This window comes from Rhinatrema bivittatum, chromosome 1 (genome assembly GCF_901001135.1).
Source record: "Rhinatrema bivittatum chromosome 1, aRhiBiv1.1, whole genome shotgun sequence".
Taxonomy (NCBI): domain Eukaryota; kingdom Metazoa; phylum Chordata; class Amphibia; order Gymnophiona; family Rhinatrematidae; genus Rhinatrema; species Rhinatrema bivittatum.
The window spans coordinates 20,183,127-20,195,173 of record NC_042615.1 but is presented as its reverse complement, the minus strand read 5'-3'; the positions used below and the strand labels follow the sequence as shown (position 1 = coordinate 20,195,173).

Below are 12,047 nucleotides of genomic sequence, written 5' to 3'. Positions count from 1 at the left end.
ACCTTTACTGGAACAAGAGATCCAGACCTTGCTCCAACAGGAGGCCATCCAACCAGTAGTGAAACACTGAATCAATACTGGTTACTACTCCCAGTACTTCCTTATTCTGAAATGCTCGGGAGGCCTTAGACCCATTCTAGGCCTATGATCGTTCAAAAACACCTTCAGAAGATGTTCAAGATGACTTCCCTCAAGTCAATCCTACTGTTCATTCAAAAGAGCAACTGGATGTGTTCTTTGGATCTCAAAGATGCCTACACTCACATTCCAATACACCCTTCCTGCTAGCGATTCCTATACTTCCAGGTAGCTTTGAAGCACCACCAGTACAATGTCTTTCCTTTGGTCTTTCCTCAGCTCCCAGAATTTTCACCAAATGTTTGGCTGTGGCAGTGGCTCATCTAAGACACCAGGGAATCCCAGTTTTTCCCTATCTGGATGACTGGCTGATAGTCTCCCTCAATCAGATATCCCTACAAGCACATCTGCAAACGATCACTTGCCTGGAATCTCTAGGATTCCTCATAAACTATGAGAAATCGGTACTCAAACCGACACAGATACTGCAATTCATAGGAGCCAGGATAGACTCCATTGTCTAGCGCCTTTCTTCCTTAAGAGAGAGTTGTGAGGATCCATCACCTGGGTACAAAATTACTCCACAGATCAGTTGTCACAGTGCACCAGGTGATTGTGATCCTGGAACACATGGCAGCATCCATTCAATTAGTATCTCACTTCGACTACATATGAGGTGTCGTCAATGGGGCTTGAAGTTTCAATGGACCCAATACTGCCAATCAATGAACAAAAAAAGTAACCTTGCGAAAAGATATTCATTGGTGGTTAGAACCGGGGATACTAGCGATGGGACCTCCTCTCCAGGAGCCCCCCCAACAATCTCGTCATCACCTCAGACGCATCCACTCAGGGTTGGGGCAGGCTTATCTTCTTTACTACAAGACACAAGGCCTATGGTGAGTGGAAGAACAGTCCTACTAGATCAACCTGCTAGAACTTAGAGCCATAAGATACGCTCTAAGGGCCTTCACTCATCTACTGCGAGGCCTCACCCTTATGATTCACACAGACAATCAGGTGGCCATGTTCTATGAGAACAAGCAAGGAGGTTCAGGCTCCTGGCTTCTCTGCAGGGAGGCAGTATGGATATGTGAGTGGGACATCGAAACCTTGATGACCATGCGTGCAATGTATCTACCTGGAGTGGCAAACATGTAGGCAGACTGCCTAAGCAAGATTTTCCACCCTCACGAATGGTCCCTCAATCAATCTGTGGCCAACTGGATCTTCCTACAATTGGGTCATCCTTGGTTAGATTTTTTTTTTCAACTGAACAAAATTGGAAGGTAACACGATTCTGCTCTGTCCGTCTCAGCCACCTCAAAGAGGCACAGGTTGCCTTTCTCTTGACTTGGACGAGGGATTTTCTATATGCATTTCCCCCAATTCCTCTCATCTCAAGGACAATTTAGAAGATGATCCAGGACAACGCACAAATGATACTCATAGCACTGGCATGGCCGAGACAACTGTGGTATGCATATCTGGTGCAGTATTCCATGAGCCGTCCAGTATATCTTGGTCAGGACCCAGATCTCCTAACCCAAGACGAGGGCTCCCTTCTCCATTCTCCCTCTGGCTAATGGCCTGGATGTTGAACGCGAGATCTTGCAAGGCTTAGCTCTCTCAACGGGTATTCAATGAATTATCATAGCAGCAAGGAAACTGTCAACCAGATGAAATTATTCCTTCAAGTGGAAGTGATATGCGAAAGGGTATCAATGTCAATAGATTAACTCCTTTTCATCATTGCCCAAAGAGATACTCAACTATCTGCTCCATCTCTCAGAATCTGGCCTGGTGACATCATCCATAAGGGTTCATTTAAATGCTATTAGTTGCTTACCATAAAAAGGATAATATCTCGATTTATGAGAAGCCTTTTTCACCTTCATCCTCCCATAAAAAAACCTTCAATGTCCTGGGATTTAAACATGGTCTTGACAGTTCTGATGGAAGATCCCTTTGAACCACTGTAGTCAGTTGCTTTGAAATTCCTGATGTGGAAGGTGATTCTTCTCGTGGCTATCACCTCAGCTCAACAAGTGGTGAACTCCAGGCCTTGGTGCACTTCTCACCTTACTTGCAGTTTTATCATAAGGTAGTACTCGGGACACATCCTAAGTTCCTTCCAAAGAAAGTGTCGGCTTTTCACATCAGTCAAGCTATATCACTCCCTATCTTCTTTCCCAAACTACATAATAATAGTCGAGAAAGATTATTACATTCTTTGGACTGCAAGAGAGCGTTGGCTTACTATAAACAAAGAATGCAGCCTCACCAGTGCTCATCACAGTTGTTCGTCTCGTTTAATACTAATACACTGGGAGTAGCAGTCTCCAAGAGGACAATGTCCAACTGGATCACAGATTGCATTCAGTTCTGCCTCAAATCAGCGCATTCGCCATTGTCAGGAACAGTCAAGGTGCATCAGGTGCGAGTCACAGCATCCTCAGTAGTACATCTTCGGAATGTTTGGGTACTTGCCAGGTACTTGTGACTTGGATTGGCCACTGTTGGAAACAAGATACTGGGCTTGATGAACCCTTGGTCTAACCCAGTATGGCAAATCTTATGTTCTTATCCACACCTTCACTTCCCACTACTGCCTGGACCAACTAGTAGCTTCAGATAGCGTCTTAGGGCAGGCTGTTCTGTCAAGTGTGGTTAACCAGAAAGACATGTCCACCGAGGGAGAGGGTAAAAATAACCAAGAAGAAACAGCGAAAGGAAGAACAGAAAGGATGAGAAAGATAGATGAGTTGTTTCCACCCCCATCCTTTCACCCTTCCATTCAATTTTTATTCTATTGTAACCCGAAGCTTGGGACACCCAGACAGCATGGCTAATTCAGCCTGCTTATTGATGGAAAAAAGCAAGTTTGCTTATCGTAAACGGTGTTTTCCGTAGACAGCAGGGTGAATTAGCTATGCGTACCCTCCCTCCTCCCTGGACATGCCTTTCTAATCCTTCCAGACCACAGCGCTGTCGTCATGCTTTACTAGTGACTTAGGAGATCAATGACGCGCTTTGTGTGGGAAGTGCCATGCACGCGCAGCAGAGCAAAGCTCTACATTTTGGAGAGACAGAATCCACATGAGCGCCGGATGACATCACCCAGGCAGCATAAATTCATCTGTACTGAAAACACCATTTATGGTAAACAAACTTGCTTTCCCATATTAATATCCTGGGGTGGTCAAGCTTGTCCCACTGACAGGTGGGATGGGGGCTCCTTCAGCTAAACAGACTAGATAGGCAAAGGCAACAGGGCAGAAGAGGTGGGCCAAATGGCTTTTATCTGCCACTACGTGTTATGTATTTATTGCAAACATTTATAACTAAGGTACTCAAAGTATAAAGTAGTGTAATTTTATTCACATTACTTAATATTTCCTTGTAATTCCACCTTTTGCTCATTTGAATTTTGACCTGAAGAGTATTAACTCTTGAAAGCTAGTCAAGAAATGTATTGTTAATCCAATAAAAAAGGTATTGCCTTACACACATACATATGCATTTTTTTGTTTTTGTTAACGTTTATTTTGGTGCAAGTACTCTAAGCAACTTCCAGCAGCAACTTAACAAGTATGTCATGATTAGTAAGAATGGACATTCTAATAAATAAATTTGCGACAATAGAACTGTAACAAGAGTTTAGAAGGTCAAATATCAAGGTAGAATTTATGCCACAGTAAGACAAAGGTTGAAAAAAAGGCTATTTAAATCTCCTGGGTCTGGCCTTTTGCCATAAAGGGAGGTGGCATTTAGCAGGAAACACTTTTGGCCAGCAAACAAAAAGACAGATCAGAGCAGATAGCATCTAGCTTTGGAGGCAAAAAATGAGACAGCACCCTTCTGTGTCCTAGCCAGACTGGCTTCTTTAAGGGCAAATCCTTGGAGCATTGCCTCGTTTTTTGATCATAAGGCACGGAATGGTTTATGAGGATGAAGGCATTCCAGTTTAGATAAAAAGGGCCCAGACCATTCTGGGACTTGAAGCAATATAAAGAGCCTTGACTTGGGCTTAATAGGGGACTGGGTTAATATATTCCCGATATCCACAATCATCTCTACCAACTGGAGACTGTTAAGAGCTTTCATTTATTTATTTAAAAATATTTCTATTCTGCTAAAAATCATGAACATGCCCAAAGCAGAGAGCCATGTGGATGGAGTTACAATAGTCCATCTGCAACATTTATTTATTTATTTATAGGCTTTTCTTTGCCGACATTCGTAAGGCACATCATGCCAGCTTACATTGAACTGAAAGGAGGAAAATACAATAAACAAAATGCCATATAGTAGTCAAAGTAACATGGCAAACACACGCAAAAGGAAGGCAAGGTGGGCCACGCTAAGCTATGACCTTAGCTGCCTCACTAGGTGGAGTGAGCTCCCTGGCCACGTAGGAGTTCCAGAGACAACCCAGGGTCTAGGACAGCACTAGGGTGACCAACTGACCAGTTTTGAACTGGACAGCCCAGTTTTACAGCTTGTTGTAGTGTCCGGTTACTATTGTAAAACCTGGTCAGCAAGGCCTGCTCTGCATTGAGCCAGGTAGCCAATCAGCAGTGGAAGTACCACATTTTATGTTAGCCAAAAGGTTGAGAAGCAATAGGCAGCTTCTGTTTGCCTTGTCTTGTTGATACAGTTGCAGAAGAGAGGAGTCACATGTCTTGCTCTTGCCTGCCCTAAGTGTGTGCATTTTCCATCTTTTCCTCTTGCAAATCAACTTGACCTCTGCTGCTAGCCTCCCACAGCTCCGTTCCTTTATTCACCAACTTTGCTGCATCTTGCCTCCTCCCTAGCTGGTGGCTTGCCTGGCTTTATCGCTATGGCTCCAGAAACTGGTAACTGGACTACTAAGCCCAGCTACGGCCCACCTGTTTGCCTCATGTTTACCTGACTGGAGCGCACTGCTACCTCACTACCGCGTGCAGCTGAGCCAGAACCAAAAAGAGTGGGAGATGGAGACATCCCCTCTGGCCATGCGAATCCTTGCTGGTGGTGCTTAGCAGGTACACTCGTTGCCTTGCTATGCTGCACTTGCCCTGTGCACCGGTCTTCCTATCCAGAGTCCAGCTCCAGCCTCCCTCCAGATAAAGTTGCCCTGTTGCTTGGGGGGAGGGGGAGGCAGTTGTGGGAGAAAGTGGAAGAGAGAGAAATTTGTGTGTATGAGAAAGGGAGAGAGTATGTGTGTCTGTGACAGATAGCATATGAGAACATGAATGTGAATGAGTAAGAAAGAGAGAGTCCATGGACATTTGAGAGAGAAAGCGTAAATAACAGGAACTGGGTGCCTCATGGTACAGGGGCAGTGGGAGCATAGATATGCATTTGAGAGTGAGAGGCACATTCTGACCCCTCCCCCCCCAGTCCTCAAGTGTCCATTTGAGGGCTGTGGAAAAGTAAGCCACCCTAACAGCACACACAAGGCCGGTGCTTCCATTTAGCAAGATAGGCTGTCACTAGAATGCCAAAATTCAGCCAGCACGAAGCCCAAAAGGGTGCTATGACAGAACCACTATTGCCAAAGCAGGGAGTGCAATGCCACCGACAGGTAAGCTGGGGGAAGGCACCTATTTTTCTTGCAGCGGCCCAGCACGCAGGAGCAGGCCATTTCCGGCCAGCTTTGTGCTCTTCTAACCGCTGCCTAGTACCTAGCAGCTCCCTTTTTTGCCAAGGTTCCCTTTTAGCTTGTTGGAGGATGCTGCCCAAGCCGCATCGAGGGGGCAGCAAGCTAGTGCTGCAGGCCAAATTTCCTGATCACCTCTGTCAGTGATTTCAGGTGAGCACTAGAAGAGTCAGGGTCAGTTCATTCACGCAGCCGCTCAAGCAACGCGCCGAGAACTTGTCCTCAGCTCCCAGAGTGCTCAGCGCCTCTAAGGTAGGCTCGCGCTCGCTCCAACGTTACGACCACGCCCCCTCCCCCCTCCCCCCTCCGAGCGTCGCTCGCGCCTCCGAGGCGTTTGTTTCGCCTCAGCCCGCTGCCGTCTCGCGTGCCTCAGCCGCGCTTCGTCTGCTTGTGACGTGTGCGGCGTCCCTCGCGCGCTCGGTTGGCGGCCGGTGCTGTGTGGGTGTGCGCGCGCGCGCGGTGGCGCTGGCGGCGGCGGCTGCTGCTGCTGCTGCTGGGTGGGAGGAGTGAGGCAGCCATGGCGGACGGCGGGGACGCGACGAGCGGCCTCGGTGGCGAGGCGGACCCGCTGTCGGGCCCTTCGCAGGAGGCGGCGGCGGCGCCCGTGGAGGACGTGTGGCTGGGGACTGCAGTGGCCGCCGTGTTGCTGAAAGTCGGCCTGCTGGTCCTGTTGCTCTTCGTGGCCTACCGGCTGTGCGTTCGCTGGTGGGAGAGGCCGAGTGCGCTGGGGGCGGCCCGCGACGCCCGCGCCGCCTCTTTGCCCAAGATGAAGAGGCGCGACTTCACCCTGGAGCAGCTGCGGGAGTACGACGGCGCCGACAACCCCCGCCTGCTGATGGCCGTCAACGGCAAGGTCTTCGACGTGACCAAAGGCAGCAAGTTCTACGGGCCTGGTGAGGCGGCGGAGGATGCGGCCCCGGTGTTAGGCACATTTGCTGGGGGGCTCATGAGGGAGGGTGTGTCTGGGGCGAAAGGTACCCTATGAAGGGGGCGACGGTGTCGGGGAATAGTGGGGGGAGCCCCTGACGTGAAAGGCATCACATCTTACCTACAAAGTTTTTGTGTGTGGTGGTGGTGGTTATTAGATGAGAGGCAACCTTTGATAGTGATGGAAGAGTGCTTCCTGGAATAGGAGGGAGCAGGGGGGGGGGGGGGGTGTAAGACATGCCCTGTTTGATCTTGATTGTGTAGGGGGGTTGGTGAGTGTGATAGTGACATTGTCCGGGATCGGCAGGAATGACCTTATGTGATGGGGTACTGTGCTAGTGTGTGTGGGATTGGTGAGGATGTCCCTGGTGTGATACATGGGATATTTGGTATGCAGAGGTATGTTAAATGTTGCTAGTTAAAAACAACCTGTGTGAAATGAGAGAGCGACTGACAGATGCCAGAGAAATTCTATATATTTTGGTTTGCGGGGTTAGAGGCATCTCAAGTTATGAGTTACCCTGTAATGATGCACCAGGCTGCACCCTTGCTGGGATTGAAACCCTGTGTAAGAATGTAGAAGATTGGCAGCAGCCATCCTTGTGATGGTGGTTGACATTTGAGGTGATAACATTTCTGGTGAGACTATGAGATAGTATAAAGGCATTCATATGCAGTGTTTCTGTGTGAAGCACCGTGTGATATGAATATTGCTCTTGTGAGAAATATTCTGTGTAATAGGGCTGCCAAGTGGCCCAGTTTCTGAAGGGTGGCAGAACTACTGGTAGTTTTGTTTTCCCTGCACATCCTCTATGCATTTTGGTGGATTTTGTACTGTTTTAAATGGAAGAAGCATGGCTTGTAAATACCACATTGTGCTGGGTTGAAAATCAAAATCTTGTATGGTTTCTCAAGTGCAGTTGCTTTCAATTCATTAATTAAATTTGTATCTTACAGATATATGTGATGATGCTTTATACAGTTCCAGCACTGAACCACATGTCATTTACCAAAAAGTAAAATTTTATCTATAATGCACAACACATTTTAAAATCACTTATGAATGTATGAAACACCAAAAATCATAGCTGGGGCAAAGAACCCATTAGCACACAACTCCTGCATCAGTTATTTGTAATCCAGCTTGCTGTACAAAACTTCCATTTGCAGTCTCTTCACATTGGACAGGTCTCTTAAGATAGCTGTTTGTATCTCGGAGTCTTATGTGCCTATATTCTTTCTAAAACATTCACATAACATTTCCATTTCTATTATGTAGTTGAGTTTGATTTAGAAAGGCTATGAGTGACCTCATATTTCTGGAGAATGTGCTGTTTTTGAATGAACCAGATGTTCCTGAATAGGTGGCCCTGATTGGCCTTCTGGCATACTATGTTAGAACAGCATATAAAACAAAGGTTCGAAAGCAGTCTGGATTATAAATAGTGCTCAAGGCACTATTCTGAAACACATCCGACTTTGGGTTTGCTTGTTTTTCAGCTGTAAATGACCTTTGGCTTTTTCTACACTCCTAAGTGATTGAAAAATATGCTTTGCATCATAGATTTAAAATGGACTGTTTGGTAAATGATTATAATGACTTTCAGAACTGAAAAGGTATAGCACAACGCATAAGATACCAATTTAATTGATGTATGGGTTGCGAGCTGTTGCATTTGAGTAAATAGGTTTGTTTACCTACTTTTTAAAATCTTTACACAGGTGGTTTGTGCTGTACTTATTTTTGTTTTGAAAATGTAAAATACTGGGAATTACCAAAAACCTCCTTCCTTAGTACATTTTAAGCGTGTGATAGTATGTGGGAGTTAGAGGGAATGTCCCAGTTGCAAGACATCTTGTATGTTAGTAATAACATAAAAACACCCTGTGATAATATGGCACAGGATTTCAAACTTAGGGCTGTGAATATGTTCTTTACTGTCATGAAAGTATCATTTTAAAAATTGTATTTAAATGATTTAGACTAGAATAATTTTTGGGGCTGACCAAAACTTCCACAACATGTTTATCCTATAAAATTAAAATCCATTGCTGATCCTTCTGATGTGATCAGCATAGTTTGGCTTTTCTTCTCAGTTCTGTGCTTAGTACTGCCCCACTATTGCCTTCTTTCTCATATTCTGTTTCATGTGAGGCTGAGCAGGGTCTCTGTGAGTGGAGGCAAGGTGGTGATTTGGTTCCCGGGTGGAAGAGCCATCCTTGTGCAAGGGGGGGGTGGGGGTTGCTGAGGTATTTCTTTGGAATTTTTGTGCTCCCTTCTATGCTCATATCAGGCACTCAATCAGGTGACTGGTTATGTACACGTCTGCAAATTATACACTGCAGTTTGTGCCAAGATAGAATAAGTCCACAACTCGCTATTTTTCTTCCCTTTACAGATTCCAGCACACCTCTCCCTTTTCTTTCAGTGAGATATGACCTTCTGAATTGTATTTGAAATATTTAGAAAGCATAAATAGTGATGAGCCATATATTTGCAGGGTTATTCACTTTTATTTTTCTGCCTCCTTGCTTGTGTACAATTGATGTTTTTGAATGGTTGGTTGTCTGTTAAGGGACAAGAAAAGGCATTTAATAATAAATGTATTGGAGTTGTAAGCGAAAGGCTGCAAACTTCTCCAAACATATTGGAAACATTGCTTAAAACATAAGATTGCTATACTGGGTCTGACCAAGGGTCCATCAAACCCAGTATCCTGTTTTCAAATCCAAATCACAAGTATCTGGCAGGATTCCAAATAGTAGATAAGATTCCATGTTGCTTATGCCCAGGGATATGCAGTGACTCTCCTCTAGTCTGCCTGGTTAATAAGTTTATGGACTTTCGTCCAAACCTTTTTTAAACCTAGCTACGTTAACTGACTTTATCACATTCTCCAGCAATCCAGAGCTTAATTGTGCTTTGAATGAAAAAGTATTTTCTCTGATTTGTTTTAAATGTGCTACTTAATAACTTCATGGAATGTCCCTTAGTCTTTTTTTTTTTTTAATTTTTTTGAAAGAGTAAACACTGATTCACATTTACCCATTCCATTCACTCATGATTTTATAGACCACTAAGTTCTTTAGCCTTTCCTCATAGGGGAACTGTTCCATTTTCTTTATCATTTTGGTCACCCTTCTCAGAAACTTCCAGTTCCGCTAATATCTTTTTTTTTTTTTTTTAGATGAGATGACGAGAATTGCGTGTAGTACTTTAGATGCGGTCAAACCATAGGGTGATAGGTATTATGATAGTTTGTTTTATTCTTTGTTCCTTTCCTAATAATTTCTAGCATTCTTTCCTCATCGTCCTGCAGACCAGTCTAGACAAATGGGTTTATCTCTCCTACGAGCAGATGGAGACAGAGGACAAATTCTTTGACCTTTATATAATCTGGTGTAGCAAGGGAAGGCATCAGTAGTTCTCTGCTTCCAGCAGATGGTAGGAAGGCTGGTTCATCAGGAAGGAGGAGGAAGGGCCACAGAGACAACAACCCAGGCAGTGGGTTAGTTCCTCCAGGATAAGCCAGGGCCAAGTCAGGGGAGTTCCAGCTATTATAAGACTGCTCTTCCTCTCCTCGGGGCAATCAGGAGGTCAAGCTCCTGTTTTTCCCACAGAGTGGTAAAGTCCCTTTAACAAAAGGGGGGCAGCTTGCAGTTGCAGTATGACCTGGGAGCCTGAAACAAATTGGCAACAGACTCTGCTCTTCTCTTCTCCCCCCCCACCATCCATGGAGTGCAGGTATGGAGAGGGGGAGGAAGTGCGGGTAGTGCGGGGCCAGATGAGCAGCAAACATTGATTGCTTGTTCTATAGAGCATGGTGATGGGGAGAAGCCGATGCAGGCTCTACAAGAAGAAATGGATTGCGCAGAGCAGTATGGCCTCACTAGCCCGTCATTTCCCATAGTGTTAGGGCAGTCCTTTCTAGCAGCAGCTGACATAACACTCTACCTGCAGCATTGGAGCCACTGCTGGAGGCCCAAAGAATCACAAAGCCCAGAATTATCTGTAGAACTCATTAAGATGATGATGCATAAGGCAACACTGGGATATAAAGGGACAGGGCATCATCGGGGGAAGCCCTCACTATAAAAGATATCTAGAGTGGAGCTAACTGGAGGAAATTCTCGCAATATTGCAAGTTCCCCTCGCCCCGTCCTCCAGCCGAGTATGATGAGATCCCCCAAGAGACTTGCATGAAGAAGAGGCATTGAAGGAGAAGAACCTGCAGTTCCAAGCAGAGGATTCCGCAGTGAGATTGTTCAGGCAGTAGGAACTGAGCAGCCTTATCTCAAAGGTTTCCCAGTCATTAAGACTGAAGGAATATCAGTTTAAAGAGGAAATACCTAGGGGAGGATCCAGTCCTCATGGGCATTAAGAAACTGGCAAAGGTGTTTCCTACATAGTAACATAGTAATGATGGCAGAAAAAGACCAAAATGGTCCATCTAGTCTGCTCAGCAAGCTTCCCAAGATAGTAACTGCTGCTCCGTGCAGGTTTACCCCCACATTTCTGTTAACGGTTGTAACTGCCGCTCCACGCAGGTTACTCCCAAGCTTTTTTATTTATTCCCATCCTCTAGCCTTTAGGGATCTGCAGGGTTTATCCCATGCCCCTTTGAAATCCTTAACAGTTTTAGTCTTCACCACTTCTGTGAAGGTGCTGTTGTGTTCCTAGTCAGTGTTTCCTGTTCATTCTGCTATTTTGGACATGATTACAGCCAAGTGGGACTCCCCTGAGGCAGCCCTAAAGAATTTTCGGGCTATAGACAGATTGTACCCTGTACAGTAGAAGGAGAAGCTTAGGACACCTAAAGTGGATGCAGCTGTTTCAGCAGTGGCAAAGAGAAGCAAGATTCCAGTTGTAGGGAGATCATCTTTAAGGGATCCACAAGATCAAAAGCTGGAGGATACGATCAAAAGATTGCAATGCCAGGTGTGCCAATCAGCAATTTGTGGTGGATATATGACAAGTGCCATGATACACTGGATACAGCCGAGCCAGTCAGTCATAGATCCAGAGGATCCACAAGATCCAGACAATGAGAAGGCATTCCTGAAATGTGGAGCAGCTTTCTTAGCAGACACCTTATATGGTTTGATTTGATTAGAGTCTCATCCAAGCAGGTAGCCATGTCAGTGATATTGAGACACTATGGCTGAGGAACTGGGTTTCAGACTCAAACTCTAAAGCATAATTGAGCAGGCTACCCTTCAGAAGAAAGTTCCTCTTTAGGAAGACATGGCGAAGCTAAAAGAGTCAAAGCCTCAGACTGCCTGAAGATAGAAGCATAAGAAAGAAAGAAAGAAAATGCCATACTGGGTCAGACCAAGGGTCCATCAAGCCCAGCATCCTGTTTCCAACAGTGGCCAATCCAGGCCATAAGAACCTGGC

General features: G+C 45.5%; 1 protein-coding gene across 1 annotated transcript in view; it reads left to right on the top strand.

The window, feature by feature from the left end:
• The first annotated feature begins 6,015 nt into the window (after positions 1–6,015).
• Positions 6,016–12,047, top strand: part of PGRMC2 (progesterone receptor membrane component 2) — an 85,784-nt gene continuing 79,752 nt past the window's right edge. The window contains exon 1 of the mRNA XM_029591734.1: positions 6,016–6,615. Coding sequence (XP_029447594.1) covers positions 6,240–6,615 — 376 coding nt within the window. The 5' untranslated portion in view covers positions 6,016–6,239. The remainder of the gene's footprint in view (positions 6,616–12,047) is intronic.